This window comes from Nilaparvata lugens, chromosome 13, assembly GCF_014356525.2.
Source record: "Nilaparvata lugens isolate BPH chromosome 13, ASM1435652v1, whole genome shotgun sequence".
Taxonomy (NCBI): Eukaryota; Metazoa; Arthropoda; class Insecta; order Hemiptera; family Delphacidae; genus Nilaparvata; species Nilaparvata lugens.
Window position 1 is genome coordinate 29921572 of NC_052516.1, and position 24463 is coordinate 29946034.

General features: G+C 35.6%; 1 protein-coding gene across 2 annotated transcripts in view; it reads left to right on the forward strand.

The window, feature by feature from the left end:
- LOC111062417 (cytochrome P450 4C1) overlaps window positions 1-24463 on the forward strand; it is a 39561-nt gene extending 15098 nt beyond the window's left edge. The window contains exons 2-8 of one of the 2 annotated variants that reach the window (XM_039440280.1): window positions 12128-12335; window positions 14617-14896; window positions 17355-17501; window positions 18432-18651; window positions 19934-20121; window positions 22032-22221; window positions 23073-24463. In XM_039440280.1, coding sequence (XP_039296214.1) covers window positions 12133-12335; window positions 14617-14896; window positions 17355-17501; window positions 18432-18651; window positions 19934-20121; window positions 22032-22221; window positions 23073-23398 — 1554 coding nt within the window. In that variant the 5' untranslated portion in view covers window positions 12128-12132 and the 3' untranslated portion in view covers window positions 23399-24463. The remainder of the gene's footprint in view (window positions 1-12127; window positions 12336-14616; window positions 14897-17354; window positions 17502-18431; window positions 18652-19933; window positions 20122-22031; window positions 22222-23072) is intronic. The other variant, XM_039440281.1, reaches the window with a different exon arrangement.

Here is a 24463-nt window from a genome sequence, read left to right on the forward strand (position 1 = left end):
TCAGCTCAATAATTATTTTCTTAATTTATATTTGTAAATTCATCTATAATTTTGCCGTATTGTAAGCTATTGTATATAAGTGTATAAGCCAGTATATATATTGTAATCTAAATAAATAAAGTACTCAATCAATCAATCTCTCTCTCTCTCTCCTCTCTCTCTCTGACTAGTTACTGGGTTTGATTTAAATTTATTGTCAATTTTTGTAAATTTTACCATAGGCAATAGCCTAGTAACAATTATCAATAAATATATCTATCTATCTCATCTTTATTCTTTTTCTCTTCCCATTCTTCCTTCTATCCTGTGTTACTATATCTTCTCTACATCGGTTCCTTTTCATTATTCGATATTATTAATATGATGAATTGTGACCCAATGAAAATAAAAATCAAAGAGCCGGTTACTCGGTATTCAATCTCAATGTTTTCCGGAAATAAATTTCATTTAATTTACAGATTAGCTCACGTTTTTTTAAATCTTGATTTCGATTAACTTGTTGATTAGTCCAGTAGAGCGTTTTCAGTGGCTGTCATTAGTTTTGCAAATACCTATGTATTTAAGTAGAATATAATATAACGATACACAAACAATTTCCAAGTTCAAGCTACAAATTAGAGGACAGTACATACGCTACTTAAAAAACAAGCATGGAAAATCCAACTAATACAGGTTTACAGTTTGATACCAGAGCAAATCTTATTCAATAAAATAAACATTGATAAGATATGTCAAGAATAATGAGCCTATCGGGGTCACACAATCATGCAAACTCCAACATAAAACATTCTTAGAAGGTTACATAGTTACATTGACAACACAACACAATTTAGGCCTTCAATTTATTTAAATCATCACATTTATTTAAATTCTTACATACGAGTAGCACATAGTTGAAAGGTGTAACATTGACAAATACACGTCACAATATTTGAGCCTTCAATTTATTCATTTGAATTCGAAAAAAAACTATCAGGTCACTTCATGTATTTATAGTACCTATGTAATTAATTTCAAATAGAATGGCAGATACAAGTAGCAGCACACTCCACTTAGTAGTCAAAATAGTTTTAAACAACTTTCGCAAAATTAAATCTGAGCCTTGCTGCATGTACGATATTATGTAATTTTGAATCTTCTAGCTATGATAAATCCTAGGGTAGAGATAATATAACAAATGGTTGAAAGGTGTCATACTGACAAATTAATAGTCGACACTTTCATTTAGGCTAACAAATTATTCATCTGTATTCAAAAACTAGTATTAGTACTAGTCTCTAGCTTAGTAGTGACCTATACATCAACACTAATGAAGTAGTGTAATACTTCAGTGTAATTCATTGATTGAATGGGAAACATTTATCTAGTTGTGGCTCATGTCTTCAATTTGATTCTATTAACTGGAACATTTCCTAAAGCAATGTAATGAATCTGTGTCAGACCTATCCATAAGGGAGGAGATAAGCTCATTTTAAGTAACTATAGGCCTATAGCACTAATAAATAACTTAAAGATAGTTAAAGTTCGGTTGATGAGCTATCTGGAAAAGTATTATATAATTGCTACAAACCAATTTTGATTTCGTACGGAAATAAGTACGGAATCAGCAGTTCTGGAGTTGTCAAAATTGGTTATCCATAACCTAGAGAAGACAAATAAGTGTTTAGCTGTATTTTTGGATCTGGCTAAGGCCTTTGACTCTGTGTCACATGATTTATTACTTAAAAAACTTGAAGCAATAGGAATACAACTCTGGAGTGGTTCAAGTCCTACATTAGCAACCGTCAGCAGAGAATAAAAGTTAGAAGTCACATGAGTCCAGAAGGATCCATGGAATTTGGAATTCCTCAAGGAATGGTTTTGGGCCCAATTTTATATCTTACATTTGCAAATGAGTTGTGCTCCATTCGAATCAGAGGCAGGGTAATAGCATTGCAGATGAAACGGCCCTGCTTTTCCAAGGTAGAAACTGTGATGAGGTATTTCAAACAGCAGAAACAGACCTCTCCAAGGTCACCACATGGATGGACAATCAATGATAAGAACACATAATAAAATAGAGATTGGAAATGGAGAAACTGGCTCAGCTCTTACTATTTCATTCCCGAGCTTTGATTAAAAATTAGTCCAAAAAGTTTATATTTTGTCAAAGGTTATTCACAATTTTCTGACATATTAAGAGACTGGATCAGTTGTAATTGATGAGAAATATGAGGAGCTGATGCAGGGGTGCTCACTCACAGGACAGGGGTGGGGGTTGTTGGAGGCAGTCTGCGCCATGAAACTCTATTGGAGGGGGGGGGGTCTCAGAACCAATATTGGCTCCTAGAAAAAGGTCAGCAGTGACTACTAACGGAATTTTTTTGTATAGGGGGAAGAAAATGAATTTTTGCTGAAGTGAATGGGGGTGCGTCCATGGGCTTGAGAGGCGTGATCACCCCTGGCTAATGAGTCTCTATGTTGTTGGTAATATCATAGAGAAAAGATAGCATAAGAAGATATGCCATGGTATAGGCGTTTATGTTCCAATTTTCAATGTTAACTCTAGCCGATAGTCCTAGTAGTTGTTTTTGGTGAAGTTATGTGACGCTTGTAATCTCTCATACTGTGCAGTTCTCACACTCTCACCCCAACAAAACAGTGATAATAGACAGTAGTTGACAGTTATCGGCTTGAGATGACACAAAATCGGCTTGAAATATAGAACATGAAAAGCTTATGCCATGGTATATCTTCTTATGCTATCTTTCCTCTATGTAATATCTCATATGAAAACTCATAAATTAGCAATGGAAAAACTTATTTCCTCCATTTTGATATAAGAAAAAGAGTGAAGATGTTATTTAGTCTCTTATGTATGTCACAAATTTGTAAATAACCTTGACGATATATAAACTTTTAGGACTAATTTTTAATCAAAGCTCGGGAATGAAATAGTAAGGGCTGAGCCGGTTTTTCCATTTTCAATCTTTATTTTATTATGTGTTCTTATCATTGATGAGTAGATAAATTAATAAAAGAAAAAGTTTTATTCATTTATTTGAGATACATATGAGAGCACAAGGATAATATCCCATAATTGCTCTCTTAACACATAATACAAGTAAACAATTGAAAATGCAATATTTTTACAAGTATCGGAAGAAATAAAAAGTCTTTACGAAAAGTCTCTCAAAAATATCCATTACAGAACATTTGAACACAGTTTTAGATAACAGAAAAAATAAATACAGCAAATAATAAAATGAAATGAGAAAATAAAAAGTTTCTACAATTATACAAAAGTCATTCTGAGAAGAAGGAAGAAAAAAATCGTAACGAGGGGAAATGATTAAACACACAACTTTAAGGAGTAGTAAACAATGTATTTAAGAATTTATTACATGAATGGGAAGAAAATACACCTCATTACAAAGGGAATCTAAACAATACTTATTTGTCAGTGATCTTTCAACAATCATCAATATCAATAGATGATACATTGTCCAGGGGTGCCCACCGGGGGGTTAGCTTTCTTGTGTAGAGGGGTAGAAGCAGAATAATCTTCTAAATTTGGGGGGTCACCCCTAAATTGTCCATTTGAGACAGATAATAAAGTAGTCAAAGTTTTCTAAAGGTGCGTAGAGATATACGCGCCGCGAACATGGGCAATTCACTTTTAATCAGCTGACTATATCTGTATTTTTACAGAAACAGTAAGATACAGATATAAAAAGCTTGGCATCAGCTGATTAAAAGTGAATTGCTCATGTTCGCAGCACGTAAATCTGTACGCATCTTAAGAGAAACGAAGTCAATTTTCAGTCAAAGAAACTAAATCAAAGAATCAATTTCAAGAGAGGAGTTTGAACGAAGAAGTGGAAGTAAAGAGAAGGATCAGTTCAGTCCTATAAGCTACTGCAATGTATCAGATAGCGCAAATGTTCATTCATCATGTCACACGTATTATGATGATGTCATTCAACTCACTGACATTGGATCTCATGTTATGAGAGGCAGTCAGAGAAAGTCACGGTTTCAATTCCAACTACTATTGAATCACACTTTGTAATTGAAGATTTTGAATGACTACACTCTATCAACTATTAGAAGAGACACTCTTACAAAGAGGACTTTCTTTTTAAATGGTCTTGTGATGGTGATGTAGAATGTAGTCTAATCAGGATCTGACCAATCTACATCTCTCTCAAGAGATTTCAATTGAAACCTTCTTATTTCTAAGCCTGTATGATGAAATATTGCTGATTTCCATGCCCATTCTCATGCTAGGTATATGTCTACTATATCTTAAATATTATTCAATAGTAAAAAATTATATTATATCTCAAGATATTCACTTCATTATTGAGTTATCAATTGATTATTTGGCATTAATTTTAATAAAAGTCTAATCATAAACAGTTTTATTTTTGTTTTTCACCATGTAAGTATGGAATATTGCATCTCATTATGCAAGGCAAAATAACAGGTCAGTGGGGCAAAGTAGGATATCTTGGTTGCGCAATTTAAGGGATTGGTTCAAGTGCACCTCAAATGAACTTTCAAGTCGGCTGTAATCTGGCTGAAAATTACCATCATGATAGCCAACCTCCGCCATGCAAACGGCACATGAAGAAGAAGAAGCTACTGCAGGATAAATATCCCAATAAGAAGAAAAAGAAGAAGACAAACGTATACTCAGAAAAAATGTAGTAGGCTACTTGTAACATAGCCTACTGAAATTGAGAGAGAAGAGCGTATTAGGAAGAGTGAGAAGGTTATAACCTGGACCACTACAAGATGAAATGAAAGCGAGAGTGGAAGATGGAATGTGAAGGAGAAGAACAACAACAAGAACAAGGAGACTAAAAAAGAGGAAGAAGATGAAGGAGGAGAAGAAGAAGAAGAAGGAGAAGAAGAAGACGAAGAGAAAGGAGAAGAAGGAGAAAAACGAGAATAAGAAGAAAGCAAAAAACCTATTCATCCTTCCAAGAGTGTACTTCCTTACAGTATCAAATGCCATAAACCAGCAGCCTACAACTGATAGTATATAATACTGCAGGCCAACTATAGTTATTGAGGATGTAGAACATCCCTCATGCGGTCTTAAGAGACGACACATGAATTTTTGTTGAGAGACATTCCTAGCTACGTCTAATACCTTACTAGAAAACGTCTAACCTTTATAACGATACCTAATCTCTTCTTTCAAAGCTAGGAGATTTTGGATATTGAAGGAGATTTTGATGTTAGCATTTTTGATACACCAACTCCAAAAGCCATTAGCCGTTTTCACACCGATATCTCGCCGACACCGTCATACAGACAGGATTTACTCTGATGAACAGTATAAGATGATGCGCGAGGTCTACTGTTCACAGAACTACTAGTAAATATTATTGAGAATAGTCAGATTGGAACTTATTTTTTTTTCTATTGGAACTTATGGGAATAATATTCTCACTGTATCGGGCACGTCCACTGTCACTATATGTGATATCCAGCTTAAACTGTCAGCAGTATGAGGAATGGTGACAGTTTGTATTGAATCCGTGCATAGTATAAGAGCAGACAATAGAGGAAGTGAGTGAGTGGAGAAAGTATGTCCTTGCACTGAGTGGTCTCACAGACCTTATCCAATTGGCCACTACAACAAACTGACCCGGTCACAGGGACCACCTGTTGAGCCTTTGTTGACGGTTGTGTAACACATATATTCCCACTCTCGCACGCGTCCCCACGCTAGCGCGCGCGTGCATTATGTCTTGCAGTTCCTATTGCTATGTCCGGAGTTTTCTAACTGATATCATTGATATCCTGATACCAGTTATCTTTTGAATTGTTTAACATTATTGTCTTTAGCTTTAGGTGGGCCGTCCACTGTAACCGTTTTCGTCCAAACTAGCATCGGTCGAAAATTACCGTACTCGTCCGAACGATCCCCCAACAAAGAAAGGAATAGATGCTCGCTCATTGCAACAGGTTCATACGGCCGTGCACAGCCGTCTTCGGTCGATCAATTTTTCGATCCGAATTGAATGGGATTTTCCGGCTCTATCCGGACAAAGTCGACCTGAGACAACATCATCCTAACCTCAAAATTGTTTCACAGTCTTGTCTGATTTTGTTTTTTGAATTTGTTCTGTTTTATAAAGTTTTAACTATGGACAATGAGAAGTTGATAAGTTTGGTTCAAGAGCATGTTCCATTGTGGGACATATGCGAGACAAAAGATATCATTGTCGTGATGTTCAAGGGAATCTGAGGACAAAGATTGCTGAACAAATAGGATCTGAAGATAAGATTATTATAATGAATAACTAATTCAGAGGATATTTTATTATTCAGTTTTCAAAATCTCAAAATAATCATTGTTTATGAGAAACTTGATAGCTATTCGATAATTGGCAACCAGCCTACTACTGAACTAGACTGATGTAAACGGTTCCAATGGACGACCATATTCGGCCGAATTAACGGCCGGCAGATTCGTCCGATCCAACGGACGAACGGATCGGTTAAATACGGCTCCATGAAGAATCCATCCTCTGAATCTCATGGATTTATATCTAACCAAATTTGAAATGTTCTGTCCCAAAAATTCAAACTTCAGGCGCTCATATCTTAAAAAGTAATGATCAGAAAAAAATGTTTTCCTGAGAAATTTTTTTCATTTTGATAACTTGATGATATACAAATCGAAAAACTAAGAAAAATATCACGAGTAGAAAGTTTATGTTTAGCCTTTGCACAGCCTTAGCCATTCGAAAGCTGCTTTCCATCGTTTTCAGTTGGATGTTGCTGTGGATCTCTAAATCTTTGGTAACTTGCTTCAGATATTGTAGCCGGGTTCTTCCATGAGCATTTGTCCAATTATTATACCTTCCAGTATTCTAAACGTGAATTCATCGTATCTATATACATGGCCAAGCCAAAAATGTCGTCTGTCCTTTAAAATACGGAAAAGAGATCGCTTTTCCTCTACCCTTATTATTGTTCATTGTTTATTGTTTTTGAAGGGACGGATTCAAGGATCCAAAGGTTCAAAGAACCCCACACGTCAACCGAAGCTTATTGTGTTCCCAAGTAGTATGTTTGTTAGGCAAACCAATACCTGTGTTCTTTACAAGAACCAGTTTTACCCTATACTAACATTCCATTCATCACCTGGTTGCAATCCAGTGTGATATGCTTGGCAGTCTCTTCAGACTGATTAGTCCTCGTGACCTACGTGAGTTCCACTCCTGGCCTTCTTTGTAGGCCCTTCCGCTGAGGAAGGGGCGGCCAAGTTTCCTTTAGGGCACCCGGCCACCCCTGACTCAGCCTCTTGACCCACATTTGTGCCAAGAGTTTCACTCATCTCTGGTCTCTTGGGTTTTTTCTTTCTGGGTAAAAGGCCTCACCTCTCCCTAGAAGTTTTGCCTAAATGGCCGCCCTTCTTTGAGCAGTGGTGGGGTTTGGTCTCTCCACCCACAACACGTGACCTACGTGAGTTCCACTCCTAGCCTTTTTGTACGTCCTAACGCTGAGAGAGGGGACGCCAAACTGCCTCCAGGGCGCCCGGCGCCGGCCACCCTCGACTCAGCCTCTTGATCCACATTTGTGCTTGAAGTTTTACCCATCTCTGGTCTCTTGGGTTTTTCTTTTCGCCCCTCCGAAACTGCCCTGATGTGGCAGATCCCGTGGGTTTGAAGGCAAGGCAACTTCTGGAGTTGCCTTGAGGTCCATTTTAGTCGCCTTCCACGACAAGCATGGATGCTGTGGGTGAATTCTGGTTTTAAACACATTCTTGAGTACGATGATCGACATAAAGCTCAACCCACGGGGGGCTCCTCTACCCTTTGAAATACTTCCTCATTAGTTATTTCATCCGTTAATCTCAGCTTGAGCATCCGTCTCCAACACCAGACCTCAAAGGCATTCAGTGCTCTTTCTTCTGCCTTACCAATAGTCCAGAGTGCAATACTCCAAATGCAGCTTCTTATTAATACACATCTTACTATGTAGTTCACACGACATGCAGTCAAATATTCAAGTAATACATAAAAAAGTGTGTTAGTACATCGCAGCTCGGAATCATGAAATCATCACCTTCTTATTAATATTTTCCTTTTTTAAAAATTGAGACTATTTGAGGGAAGGACATGCCACTTACTGATGAAAATAGCCTTTACTTCACTTATACGAGAAAATTATTGTATAAATTATTAATTGCATGACATTATCGTGTAATACAAAATAAAGTTTAACATAAGTGTAAATTTCAACATTATATTAATGTTTGAAATCATAGTTTGTATTTTTTACTCTTGAACTCTGGTGTGTTTGTAGAGAATAGAATTTATTTATTTTATTGCCTCAGAATAATACACAAAAACAGCACACAGTTTAGAAAAAAAATACCTGAAAGTACAAAAAATGTAATATATATAAAAAACTAGCCGTCAGGCTCGCTTCGCTCGCCATATCCGTCTAGCCAGGGGGCTCCGCCCCCTGGGCCCCCGACTGGATCGTCCAAGAATAAGATGAGCAGGATCGCTTCGCTCGCCTGCATTTTTCATTTGAGCATTTTTATCATATGTTAGGACAATCCAGTCGGGGGTCCAGACTAAACGGCTGGCTAAACGGATATGGCGAGCGAAGCGAGCCTGACTGCTAGTAATATAATATTCCCAGGATTGAAGTAGCAGTGCCCAATCAATTTTTCCGCGATAAATGCATTTAAATCTTCAACTTGGTGCCAACCTAACAAAGTCAACTCAACTTAATGCCAACCTGACAAAATTATTAATTTAGTTACCAGTTAACAACTGTTTCGAAGAGGTACTCTATCTAGATTATAGTTCTATAGTAACATATGATTTGGAAATTTCAATTATAATTAAGAGATTGGGAGAAGAAGAATATACATGCTAAAAGACGAACTTTAAACCCTTAAAAACAACCCTTAGAATTAAAATATCGCCAAAAGATTTCTTAGTGCGCCTCTAAAGGGCCAACTGAACATACCTACCAAATTTGAACGTTTTTGGTCCGGTAGATTTTTAGTTATGCGAGTGAGTGAGTGAGTCAGTCAGTCAGTCAGTGAGTGAGTGCCATTTCGCTTTTATATATATAGATATAATGTTTAATCTCTTAAAATTATCAGCGTTACTAGCAAAGCCTTATTGATTTGTGTGCAGGCGATGAGTAACAAAACATATTGAACATTAGAATCGTCTGATATCATATAGCGCATTTCCTATTCACCTATTCACCTATTTTCCTATTCACCTATTCACCTATTTACCTATTTTCCTATTCACCTATTTTCCTATTCACCTATTTACCTATTTTCCTGTTCACCTATTCCATTTTCTATCATATAGTGCATTTCCTATTCACATTTATCGCTATTCATTTGTATTTGCTTATCCTTATTATTATACTGAAAGACTTTTGAAAAGCTCTTGACAATGCTGGATTCAGCAGTCCACATGCAGTTCATACCAAATGAAGATCAGCAGCCCTATATAAATTTATAATAATAGACAAATTTACTTCATTTTATGCGTTAAAATATACCAACTAATTCAAAAACCATAAGAAGAAAACCCAGTTTGAAGGAAGCCGTTTGAAGAAGAAGAAGGAGAGGTAGGTGAATCAGAAAGACGATAAGGAAAAGCTGGTGGAGGAGTAGAGAGAGAGAAGATAAGATTGGGGAGAAGAGAAGAGATGAAGAAGGTGAGAAAGCGGAAGAGTTTGGGAAGGATGAGTCGGAGGGGGGAGGAATGTTTGGAGAATAATCTGAAATCGATTACGCTTTGGCCCAGTTGCACAAAAGCCGGTTAAATTTTATTTATTTATTATTAGAACAGTCACAAACACGATATTTGGAAAGAGAAACAGGCAATTGCCCAAAACTTCTTCAATTCCTTGATTTTGGTACATAAATAGTCCAAAGTGAGGTTAAGTTTAAAATTTCTGTTTTCACCAAAGATTAAGACTCAGAGAGTACGTATTCGAGATATGACTGATGAATTTTGAATTTCGAAGGGTTGATAAGAGCCGGAAATAACACTAAACAATCCGAAAGTTTCAATAATATTGAAATAAACTTGAAAATTTTGAGCAGAAGAATTAAAACTACTATCACTGCAACTATCAGCTGATTAGGAGATTTTAACCGTGATTTATTTCACGAGAATCAACCAGAGAAGGCATTTTTGATAAGACGGCTTCTCTGATTGGTTCTCGTGGAATTAATCACGGTTGAAAGAAATCTAATCGGCTTTTCTGCAACTGGGCCTTTGTGTAGTCTTCGAAAGCGTAAGGAGAAGGCGATAAGAGTAGGCTTGAGAAAAAGAAAGATGATAATAAAGAAGAAAATAAAGAAGGTGATTGAGAAGGGGCGAAAGGAAGAAAAATAAAAGGTAGAAAACTTGAGAGATAGAAGAATTGAGGATTGAAGAAGTAGGATGCAGAACAAAAATGAAAGTAGTAATTGAGAGGTAGATGGAAGTGGAAAATTCCAATAAAACAGTAATAATATTAAGGAGTAGATAGAGGAGATAAGAAAAGAGAGGAAGAGGGTGTGAGAGCAGAGGAGGTGTAAGTGGTTCAGAAGGAAAAGATTATTGTCTTCGATGAAAATCTATTGATCCAAAAGTCTTCCCTCCAATTACAATAATAATAATATTATAATTTATTTATTCATTTAGTTAATCATTGAATTATACAACTTTTCAAAAGTACTACAGGCTTTATGCCCAAAACGGTTCCAATTCTGATTTTTATACAAGAGTCCAAATGTATTTGGGTTATGTTGTGTCACTTCAACATTCTTTAGTTACACACTCAATTTACAATTCAAAAATGCAAAAATAATATGAAGTATTAGTGAATCCCATATTTTTCTTTTTTCAACATAATCATTGTTCACAAAGTTTCAACACGAATTGAATATTATCGATAATGAAGCATTTAATTCACCGAAAGTTATCACTCCAATAGTCAAAACAAAGACAATTTTATTCAAACTACACACTGTAACAGAGAATTATAGGAGTCTAACCAAAGACCAGAGCTAGTATTTCCTTCTATAATATTGCAACACAAAAAACTATCTCGAGAAGAAAGCTGTGGTCTTTTCAAAGTCTTCAATTCCACTTGCAATTCTATACACCAGATGGAATTGGATCCTTGACTTTCTCTGATATTATGAAAGATCTCTCATCTATGATCATAGATGAGAGATCCAATGTCAGAGAGTCGATTACTATGATCTTGATGTCATAATCTTTCTCTATAATGCAGGTTATGAATAGTTCCGTTTCCTTTATCACTATTATAGTTATCAAATTCTTCATTTTCAACATTTTTCATTCTTTTCATTACCCGTGCATTATTCACTTATTGATCTCATCCTGTACAACTATAATACTTGAGCGAAGGCAGAGAGCTGCCTGTTTTTTGCAAGAATAAATTTGGGTGGGAAAGGTGCTGTTTTTTATTCATTCATTTTGAAGGGTGTCCTTCTATTTTTTTTAATTCAGATTATTTGTGCTCTGGGAAAGACACAGGATTATTCTATTATAAATTATACTATACTGAAGTCATCGATTACTTTCAACATTATTCATACAGTATATCCTAACTAATCAATCAAAGAACAGGCCGTTGTTTAGAGGGCAACCTTTTCGATTATTTTTTTAATAATGAAATTTATATATTTATTTTGCTCAAAACAAACTCTAAAAGTCAAGCACCTATCTCCCCATATTTTAATATTGAGCTTTGAACAGAAAAATGTAAAAGCAGGATATCATTCCTACATGACGGAGAATTGAATGAAGCCTTGTGCAAACCATTAGCCTCTTGACATAGCCATGATGAAAATCGCAGTGGTGTGCACAAGGCTTGGATAAAAATTGCGTTGGCTTGCGGGTTCGAGACCAATCATACTCTTCCTCCTTTTTCCCTGAGAATTTCAAATTCTGATATAGATTATCCATGTAATTTTAATTAAATAGTACATACTTATTCTATTCTTCGATGTGTAAGGAGATGGCAACACAAAATTTCCCCTAGTGCAAAGCACGGGTTATCTACTAGTCTCTTATAAATTTGAATTGTTGGCAGATTGTATTATAAATCTTTTCTTTTTCAGTAGCGATGTTCACGTGGGTGCTCCGCCTCATACTGATTGGAATCATCCTGCTGCTGGTCTACCTGCGATATAGGAAGTCGAGGAAGCGTCTACTCGAACTGGGAGCCAAGCTTCCCGGACCCCCCAGTCTCCCTCTGTTCGGGAACATGCTCCCCTTCGCCATGCGTCCGGACGACTGCATCGACATCGGCATGAAATTTTGCACTGAGTGAGTGAAAATTTATCATTTCTAGTTTGACTGATCCCCTGTTTGCCAGATTTTCTGGAATCTAGTCATAAACTGAATTGTATATGCTCAATTCAATTTCAACACATATCTACGCTATAATATCTTCTCTCTTAAGCTCTACAGCCTAGGGTAGGCTTTGGTTTTCTCCAAAACATTCCTGAAAATAATTGTTATAGTTTGACTGATCCCCTGTCTGTTTGCCAGATTCTCTGGAATCTAGTCATGAATTGAATTGTATATGCTCCATTGGTATGCTATATCAAGTTTATGCTCCATTGGTATGCTATATCAAGTTTATGCTCCATTGGTATGGTATACTTGGTATGCTATATCAAGTTTATGCTCCATTCAAGTTCAACACACATCTGCGCTATAATCTTTCTTCTCTTTAGCTCTACAGCCCAGGGTGATCTTTGGTTTTCTCCAAAACATTCCTGAAAATTGTTATAGTTTGACTGATCCCCTGTCTGTTTGTCAGATTTTCTGGGATGTAGTCATAAATTGAATTGTATATACTCCATCCAAGTTAAACACAAAAATACGCTTTACAATTTTTTTTCTTTAACTCTACAGCCCAGATTGGGCTTTGATTCCACCACAACATTCCTCCAAGCCTCTCTGTCTTTAATCAATCAATCTTCTGCATCCTCTATAACCCATTCTTATTAAATTATCTCCGATCTCTCCCGGTTTTATTAAATCAACTCCCGGTTGTGTGTTGGAGGGAAGGATATTATTTTTTATCCTTTTCAGAGAATCGACAATTATTTGTTGAAACACCGCCGATTTATGAAGTTACAACACAATATCTTATTATCGTTTTTATAATTGCGTTTAATCTATATTATCATTGATTAATCTTTTATACTCTGTAAAATTCTTTGAATATTAGCAATGCCGTCATTTGATGTGAATTTGTGTACAAGCCAGTAAATATTGTAACATACATAAATGAAGAACTTCAATAGAGAACTTATCCTTAACTTAGAATCTTAAAGAATCACATTCTCTCGGTCTGCCCCTTTACCTTCTCGTGTGAATCCTTTCTTTAAGCACTATCTAACATTTACGATTATAAATCAAGTGGTAACTAATGAGAATTTCCTACACAAGGTATTTGATGATACAGTGAAACCTCGATATATCACATACCGTTATAGTACATTTTTCATTCAGTCCCTTGAAACGTCCATATAGCCAATGTAAAAAATACCCCTACAGTTACGTTATTTTTCCTAGAACTCTGTAATAGAGAATTTTTGCCGTTTCAGAAGGATGTCAATGCACCCCTTTATGACATTAATAATAATTTCAAGTTTTCAGAACCCTTCAATAGTTCATACAGCCTCACGAATCTAATTATAAATTTATCAACCATTGCACATTTTGATGAACCAAAGCTGTGAATAATTGAGGAGAATTACGCGATCATGCCTTGAGATTTAAACAAAACACAATTTTAAACTAAAATTAATCTGAAATTAATTATGACCAGTTGAGTCTTCTTCATGATAATAATTATTATTATGTAGCGCCTACAGATTACATTGTGTACTGTACTGAACATAAATTATACAGAACAAATGGAAATCACTACATAATTTGGATTTTCGTTAAATAAATTATTATTATACAGGAAAAGGCAACTTGCTAATAAGACATAAAACTTGATTCCTCTTTGCTTTTCGTTCATTCGATCTACCTACTGTGGGTTAAATGGAACAGGGGGCTTTTATTGCTTCATTTCGCCCACATTACTTCTATTGTAAAATGTTAAAAGTAATTCATCTATCTACTGTTAATACTCGTTGTTACTAGCCTTTACTGCCATTACTGTATTCATTGTTGCATTCTCACTTACAAGTTTGTGAATGTGATCAAAAAATAAAATTCTCTGACAACTCCAATTCAATTTTACTAAAATTCAGAATCATTCATTGGCCATTCAATAACGAAATAAACTTTTTACTAATCATCAAATTCAATTTAATCAAACAAATAAAATTTTGTGACATCTTTAGTTCAATTTTTCTCAAATTGAAATTCATTCATTAGCTTTGAAATTACCTACCAAAATAAAATCTCAATTAAATAGTAATTTGATTCTAATTGAATAATAATAGTAATTTATACTGGTGTGTAAATTAGAATTGGAACCGTTTTGGGCGTGAGCCTGTGGTACTTTCTGTAGGTTGTGTGATTCTGAATGATTAAATAAATAAATTAATTAATTAATTAATCATGAAATTTACATCAACAGGTACGACAGCGGTCCTATCAGATTCTGGTTCCTGAACGAGCTGATCGTATTCGTGGCAAAACCCCAGGATGCTGAGATTCTACTAAGCAACATGAAACACTTGAGAAAACCCTGGCAGTACAAACTGCTCAAACCCTTCATGGGCGAAGGTCTCTTCACTAATAGCGACAATTCAATATGGCGACTGCACAGGAAAATGATCACTCCAGCTTTCCATTTCTCCATTCTCAAAGGATTTCTGCCCATTTTCTTCGAGGAGGCTAAGATATTCGCCAGTAAAGTGAGTAGTACAGTTGATTATCTGCAAAGATCTGAATTATATGAAAATGCTTACTTTAGTGTAACTCTTGTGAGAGAGTTAAGAGGTGGGCATCTTAGCAACAATCACGAACATGTACAAGGGATTGAAAAATGATGATGTAGTATAGAGAAGAGAACGGTTCCAAACAATTGAATTGAAACAGTTTTCTTCTCTATCCTAGACGTCACCTGGTTTCTCAAGTGAGACTTGAATTGGATGTTAGAGATAGGGTTGTCACGCTAGTCGCACCGATGAGCATTGATTAGACAAGATTATATTATTAGATGGGATGATTATACCTAACCTAATACCTAATACGCGGGTTTTTACAGCCTTCCCGGCCGTTTCCCCGCACTCAACACGCCATCTGCCTCTATCTCTCCATACGTCTTGTTGGATGCCCCTGCTCTCCATGGCCTCTTCTATGTTTTGCTGCCAAACCGTTCGTGGTCGTCCTCGTTTCCTCCTCTCAGCCGGAATCCACTCATATACCTTCCTTGGTATGCGACTGGGGCTCATTCTTCTTAGATGTCCGTACCACTGCAGTTGTTTTTCCTCCACCTCATCCACCACTGACCTGTCCAATTTCATTTTCTCCCTTATAACCTCATTTCTCACCCTATCTCCCAAGGTCAGCTGGCAACATCTTCTCCAGTAATTCATCTCCATAGCCAATAATCTTTGTTTTAGTCTCTTGGTTAATGTCCATACTTCCGCCCCATAAGTTACACAGCTCATCACAATTGTTTTGAAAACCTGTTTCTTTACTCTTTCAGATATATCATCCGTCCAAAGTATTGAATGTAGCTTCCTGGTTAAAACTCTGCCCTTTGCAATCCTGTATCCAATCTCTCTCTCATCCCGTCCATCATCTTTTATTGTCATACCTAAGTACCTAAGGGATGATTATAATATTAATAATTATATGATTAGTTGAGATCCATGCGCCTGCTACACACTCTGTAAGGATTACAACTTCAAGAGCTGTCTCCTCTAAACATTGAGGGCCGGTTTCCGAGCTCGAGATCTATAAGTTCTGGACTTACAGAGTCCAGGACTAATATAAGCTCTTGGGTCTAAATCAACTTTCTGAGTCACGGGTTTATGTTCTAAACTTCGGGGTCTATTAAGTTCTCGACTTAAGTCGAGGACTTTAATGCAGTAAACATGAGGGAAATTCTCAATATTTTGCTGTTGTAGTGTTGGCATTAGGCCTATAGCAAAACAGCTGATTCCAGCGGGATAATTCAAATGCTCTCCAAACTATTTTGTAACAATCATTTTTTGAAACTACATTTCGATTTCTTTGTATGGTGTAGGTCTATAAATTCAAAGCAAACCCTAACCTTTCAAAACATGAATAAGAAATAAACATTTTCATTTTATGTTATGCTTTTATTAATAATTGATTTTGGAATAAAAATTTTAGTAGGCCTATGCCACCTATTGAGTTGGAAAACGTATTTGTTTTGAAAAAAAAACTGGAATAATAATTTATTATTGTTATATTATCATTAATAATATGTTGAATATGGCATTGGTTAAAATATTCACATTGGGAGATAAAATTCCAAGGCAATCCTTGTATTATTCTTCTTTACCATTTTTAGGTTATGTCACAGTCGTAAAATGAGGTTAGTTTTTCACGCATTATATTATGAAGAACTTCATTCCAAAATAAACTTGCAAACTATAAATTATGAATTTAGATGGACTCATTCAAATAATTTAGGTATTTCATGACATTTATTCGGCTATTCATGTACTCCAAAACAATAACTGAATTGTGTTGCTCGGTTTGCTCTAGAACTTAAATTTAAACCCTACCCCAGTCGAGGGTTTAAAATCACGCTGTTTTAAGTTCTAGACTCAACGATTTTTGATAAATCCTTGACTCGAAAATAGACGAGAATCTAATTCAAATCCTGGACTTATAAGCCCTACACTCAGAAAGCGAAATTATAAACTCCAAGGTCTAACGTGATCTCTAAACTCCAGGGTCTAATATAGAGTCCTCAATTACGTTAACGCTCTGACTAGGAAAGCCAATTTTCTGACTTCCGAGTTTAAAGCCGGTTAAAGTCTAGAACTTAGCTAAATCCCAAGCTCGGAAACCGGCCCTATGGGTTCAAGAAGTTAGTTTAGAAGTTGAGGGTTTTAGAGTAAATGAACGCTGATTAGAATTAGTGAACGATAGAGAACTGATAGAGTTAGGGAACGCTAACTTAGGTCTCATTACTTACGCACCAGCCTAAAGAGCATCACACTCATCGAAAAAAAATTAAATTTGGTGAGTTGTTTTGAGCTTAGATGAGAAGAGCTGTGTTCACCCAGCTCTTATTATTCTTTTATCCAATTGATTTTATCTTTTATTCATTGATTTCTTTCGGATTCCTTTTTTTATCATTTATTAGATTTGTTCTTACTAATTTTCTAGATTCCTTGCGGAGAAGAAGTCGATGTATTTCCAAGGTTTGGTTTGTGCGCTCTGGACATTATCTGTCGAACCGCCATGGGAGTTCACGTGCATTCCCAGGAGGGAAAGGGCAAGGAGTTCGTAGAAGGAATGGAAACCCTACTTCAGGTAAGATATTGACAACTTTTCTGATCTTATAATGATTGCCAAAATTTGTGTTCGAAAAAATGCTGAAATTCCCTGGTCTTCTCTAATAGCGTAAGATTATTCACCTACATAGACCTAATATTGCATGAATTTATCCTCTTTCCCAAGGAGAATATTAATTTGTACTGATTCCTACTGTTAGTCGTTATAAGTTTTGTTGAGACTTCAGGATTTCAATTGAAATTTATATATGAAGGATTATTCAGAGGCAACTGCTGAGGATTATTTGTTACTAACAGGTGACCCGTGCCTCGCAAGGGTACAGTAAAAAACTTGACAACTCAACGTAATGAAAACCATTCGAAGTTTTCAAGTTAATCACTCCAGTAGTTCAAACGCGATGATGCGTCATTCGTGAATTTCCTATCCCGTACGTGTATAAGCCAGTTCTTTCCTTCATTATAATATAGATTACTCCAGTATTATTTAGTAGACTATTATAAACAATATGAAGTTGAAATTCAGTATTTATTAGTTGTTAATATGTAACAAATATAATATGTAAAATGTGTACTACAGGGTAAAGTTATTGGCAGGAGAGGTGTTGGAAGGAGACGAATTTCCTGGTTGAAGAATTTGAGAACATGGTTTGCAGTGTCCACCCCGGAACTTTTTAGAGCGGCTATCAACTAAGTTATAATTGCCAGAATGATTGCCAACATTCGGTAACGGATAGACACCAGAAGAAGAACGTTAAGTTAACACTTAATTTTTAAAAAGTGAAGATATTGAGGAAACGTTGGAGGAAGACTTGGATCAATTATCCTACTGAATTGTCTTCAGAGAAAGTCAAAATACAAAACTTTACAGCATTCGAAGACTCCAAGGTTTTGATTTGGGTTTTTCTTAGTTGAGTGTTTAGATTAAATTTTATTTCCATTCATGTTTCAGATCGCTCACTGGCGGCTAGTTCGTCCATATATGATCAACGATACCATCTTCTCCATGCTGCCAATTAAGAAGAAACACGACGAGGCCCAGAAGAACGTATTCAAATTCACCGAATCAGTCATACAAGACAAGAGACAAAAGTTAAATAGCCAAAAGTCAAAATGTAACAATAACAACAATAATAACAACGATGAGAAGAATGATGATAACAAATACTTCCGTAAGTGAGCTGAGATTTAATTTGAGAAAAAAAAGGAAAATTCGTATGGCTTTTGTTGGTGGGGAGTCCCTTGCGGGAAGGTCCCACCGCCTGAATATATAATTCAAGCCGTCAATGAGCCGTACGACTGTCATACTTCAGCCGGGACCTATAGTCCTGGTAATTTAAGAAATACCTACTGATTTGATATTCAAATGATGATAGGCTAAGGCCCGGTTGCCCTGTTTGATTTTAATCATGATTGGATCCCACGAGGACCAATCACAGAATAATTTTTTGAAAATAAGGTTTATAAATTCTAAATAGTGTGTTAGTCTTTTCGGTCTCAAAATTTTATAGTTTTTTTCAAAGTTTGGAATTTTCTAATTAATTGTGATTGATATAATTTAATTTAGAAGTATTTTTCTATTTAAATTGATTTTTGTATGTTTTGAATTGTAAATTGAGTGTGTAATAGAAGAATGTTAATAAGTGACACATAATAATCCTAGCTACATTTGGACTGTTGTATAAATTAGAATTGGAACCGTTTTGGGCTTATAAGCCTGTGATACTTTTCTATAAGTTGTGTAATTCTGAATAATCAACTATTTGAATAAGTATAAGTAAATGCGATTGATTGGTTATCGTTGCATTTAATCGGTAACTTAATAGACTTGCAACCAGGTTTGAGTGAGTAGGACCAGAGAGAATAGAAGTAGACTTCCACCATAGCAATTTCTAGCGTTGGAGGTTGTGCTTCTACTGAAAGTTAGTAAGTATTGTTATAATGTCAAGAAAAGCTTAACGTTGTCAGTGGAAAAAGATAGGACGACAGCGTTGCTGATTCTCTGCCTTGCCTTTCTTGGCAACGCTGTTCTCTAATGTCATTATATCTTTCTTTATACATTATCATCATATGCCATTATATTATGGCATATAAGCCCAATCTCCAATGCCATTATTTTATATTTTGTATATCATTATATGCGTCTATCTTTCTCCAATGCCATTAAAACGTCGACTTTTAAAAAAATTGATACCACAGCTTCCTTTTATATGAGTATTGTCAAAGAATATAGACTCTATATTGCAGTGGCTGTACTACAAGACATTCATTCACTTTCCTTTTCTTACAAGATCCATTTTACAAAAATTGCTCGTTTTTGTTTTAATATTTGAAAGTTTTGACAGTAGAATTGATTAATCGTTTGTTTGATTGATTTATTAATTTATTTATTGATTAATTGGTTTATTGATTGATTGGTTGATTGATGGATTGATTGATTTTGATTTGTTCTAGTGAGTGGAGAAAGAGCGATGCCTTTCCTTGATCTGATGATGGCGATGGATACAGATGAAATGAGTCTGACAGATGAGCAGCTGAGAGATGAGGCGATCACTATTATCATTGGCGGTCAGGAGACCACCACAACCGAACTCACCTTCACACTCCTCATGTTGGCTATTCACCACAATGTACAAGCAAAGGTAAATAGTATTGATAGCATGAGATGTGTAGATGGCAAGCTAGTCTCATACTTAATATCTGGGCACCGAGCATCGCTCGTTATTAATCGATAAACAGAACACAATTCTTTAAAATGATTGGGGAAGGACTAACAGGCACAGCCCAAAACTGTTTCTTCCCTGAATTTTGATTTATACACTATGAATGATCCAAAAAATAGGTTATGTTCCATACACTTGAATTCAGGTCCAGTTTTCAGTCCAAACATTTGAAAAAAGAAAAGTTCTAATTCTGACTGTTTACAAACCAAAATGAATAACAAAATAACACTCACTAATCACTTGAAACTGTAAAATGATTGTCAACTTTGATAATTATGATATACTCTAATTGAGAATGATATACCATGTCATGTCAACAAATCAGATTATTTTGATCAAATAGATTAAAATTTCTAGGTAATATTTCTGGTGAGAGCTTATCTCACGATCAATCACTTATCTAACAATCAAATCTCACTTTACGAACATATTTTTTTCATGAATCGTTTACAGCAGATGAAAGAGAAAATGCTATTGCACATTTCTGGATCAAGTAATGATTTTTATAATAAGGGGTTACAGAGATACATAGCTTTGAATATAGAAATTGGCCATTTTTTGTGTATTGGAATATGGGCTTAAGTACACTCAACAATAAATTTTTCATTTTTCGACCGAATTTGACTTATGATGCATGATTTTGGACCGCCTTGACGAACCGAGAAGAATGAAGTGTATTAAGATGAGATCCTAGCATTGCGTCAAAAGTTATGTGTTTGAAATTTTGATCATTGAGGTGTCCTTAAGCGCGCCTCTCCACTAGGAAATACTGAAATGAAGTGCATCTAACGGGTGATTCTCATAGAACATGATCTCATGAACTCATGTCATTGTGTGAAATATCAATGTTAGGACAATGTAGTTGGTGATGATGGTTGAAGCTGAAAATTAGGTGTTTTTCACAATACAAGGAGCATTGTTGTCAGGTGTACCTGGAAATCTATATGAGATAGAGCGCTCTCCCTGATTTCAGATTGTAGAGCACAAAAATACGCCCAGAGGGATTTTGAATTATACATGTGAATGTTAACAATCGGAAGATATTGTTGATCAAAAACTGAAATTCATCAAAATTGATTTTTCCTTCAAATTTCATTCATTTTTGAAAAATCATAGCTCAGTACTCATTGGAGATAGATAGTTCCGAATGATCTAATTTTTTTCCGAATTTTTTAATCTAAAAAAAAGGCGGGAGCAGATTTTTCTGTTCGATTACGAGATTTGGCAGAAATAGCTGAAAACTGGAGAATGAGCCTAAAATACGAGGTTTTTTGGCCACCCTGTATCTAGCACAAGGAAATTTTGCATGAAGAAATTGGTTCTGGACTTTTCTTATGTACCCAAATAATATATTAAAAAATGAGAGCTACAATATAAATTGCATTCACCAATGTATATAGTGACTGGACTATAATTTCATTCTTGTATGATGTATCTTTGGATGTTGTTAATTGAAACGGTTTCGAAATCGATGTGCGGTTTTCGCCATTAATTTCCTCTTGAAATTCTGTATTCAATGAAAACATTAATTCAAAATAAAGGAACTGTAATACAGGTGAATATTACAGGTGATTTTACAAGTGTAGAGTTATTTTTATGAAACATAATTTTACAGGATTGTGAATTTTAATAAGTCACAAGGGGTTTAATAAGGGGTTTTATGAAACAGGCCCCTGGCTGTGGCAATTTTCAGGATGATTTTGGGACGCATTCACAAATTACAAGTGGCGGACTACAAAATTAGTGTTCGTGAGCGAGTTCTCCAGCTCAGGGGGCTCACTTGTATCAAGTTGTAATATTATGAAAACCTGTTTCTTTGTGATACACAGGTACTTGATGAGATCGACCTGGTGTTCGGTTCAGATCTGAACCACACGCCGACAATTGAAGACTTGCAGAAGCTGGAATACCTGGAGCGAGTTCTGAAAGAGGTGATGAGACTCTACCCCTCCATCCCCTACTTTGCTCGTGTACTCGAGGAGGAGGTCACACTCAGCAATAATTACACTCTGCCTAAAGGTCAGTGATCTCACCCTGATTTTACCCACAATAGACACTAAGTCCGCCTCGAGAAATCACATTTTACAAATAAACAGCACTCCTCTATTTCAAGGTCTAGAAATAATTTCTGGCAGAAATATGTTCCTTGAAAAATACTATTTGACTCATAATTTGACTCATAATACCCACATAAAGCAAATAGAACCCTCAGTCTTAACATTTACAAACGATTTTTGAATATGTGGTTATTTGATACTGGCAGGGATGCCGCTGATCAGCTCATCTCCTCCTCTCCTACCGATTTTAATAAGATACTTATATTTTTCTTATATTGATCATCTAATCTTACCGATTTTAATAATAATTATGTTTATATTATTATTATGTTTATATATAATAATTATCTGTATTATTTTATGGCAAATAAATGAATTTGAATTTGAATTATATTTTTTTATATTGATCATCTAATCTTACCGATTTTAATAATAATTATGTTTATATTTTTATTATATTCATTATCTAAGATATTGCTCATAATGTATCATTCTTGAAGTTTTAAATTTTATCTTGTGCCATGTTATAAAGCTGTATACCGTAATATTTATATTGTTCCATGTCAATTCAAACATGTTTTCTTCATAAGATTTAAGAAAACTTCCGTTTTCCATGGTGAACCCTAAATATTTGTTGAGACCGAACTGCAACAAGCAATAGGGCAGAAAATCATCTATTGTAGTGAAAAAGTTTTGATACAGATCTCTGTGTGTCCGAGTTCTTATTAGTGGATAATTATATAAATTATGAGAGTCAATAGTTTTCCAAGTTATAAAGAAAATTGATGGAAACTTTAATGATTGGTTTTTCAGAGTGTATAGTATGCATCTTTAACTACGGCCTACATCGGCACCCGGAGTCGTTCCCGAACCCAGAACGCTTCGATCCGGACAACTTTCTCCCAGAACGCTGCCGCGGTCGCTCACCCTTCGCGTTCGTGCCGTTCAGCGCGGGGCCACGAAACTGCATCGGCCAGAAGTACGCCATGCTGCAGATGAAGACGGTCGTCTCCACCATCTTCAGACACTTCCGCGTCACGCCCGGCAAGCGCTTTCAAAATGGTGCACCCATCCGCATCAAGGCCACCACCACCATCAAATGCTCAAATAGTGTTGACATTGTGTTCCACAGGCGGTGATCATTTGCTATTTGTGAGATTGGTTTGGTTTGAAATGTTGACTTTGACAAGACCAGTACAGTAGTGCTATACGGTGTAGAAACATTAAACTCAAAAAGTTGCACAATGAAATGCTTTACCAATATGATGGTTCACATTGACAAAAATACATGACCAGTAGTGATATACGGTGTAGAAACATTGACCTAAAAAATTGCACAATTCAATGCTTCACCACAGTGATGGTTCACTTTGACAAAAATACAAGGCAAGTAGTGCTGTATGGTGTAGAAACATTGACCTCAAAGATTTCACAATTAGATGTTTGAGTAGTGTTGATAGTGCGGGAAGGAGAGGAAATCTTTCAAAAAGAGCACCGGGTTTGATAGAATTGTGATGTCAATCTCCGCAAAAAAATTCTAAATTGATCCTGCAAAATACAAAGACCAGTAGTGCTATATAGTATGGTAACAAAGGACCTCAGGATATTTTAAAGAGAGTTCAGGAATAGTAGAAATTAGTTAATGAATGCACAGGGTTTGAGATGTTTACTTAGGCCAAGCAAAATTTAAAATTAATCCTGCAAAATACAAATACCATTAGTGCTCTGTAGTATGGAAACATGGACCTCAAAAATGTTCACCATTCAATGTTTAAACAGTGTTAATATTGTGTTCCACAGGCGGTGATAATTTGATTTAATGAAATTGGGAAGTTGAGTCTACTTTGGCAAAAATACATGACTAGTAGTACTATACAGTGTAGAAACATTGACCCAAAAATTTCTCAATAAAATCCTTAAAAGACAAGTGGCAAGAGCAAGACTACAATAATAGATATAAGATGATAATAATTATGATTATATGAAATCATTCTGATTGGAATATTGCTTCCAATGTTATTACTATCAAGAAAATTCATAACATTTTATGAAATTTATAATACAGTAAATCTTAAACAATCTATAAATATTTCTATCCATGACAACTTTATAGTTCATACAGTAGATGTTATCTGATCTACAAGTATTTTTTTCCATGACAAATTTGTAAATTTACTGAGAATATACACAAGTTTTGTTTGAAA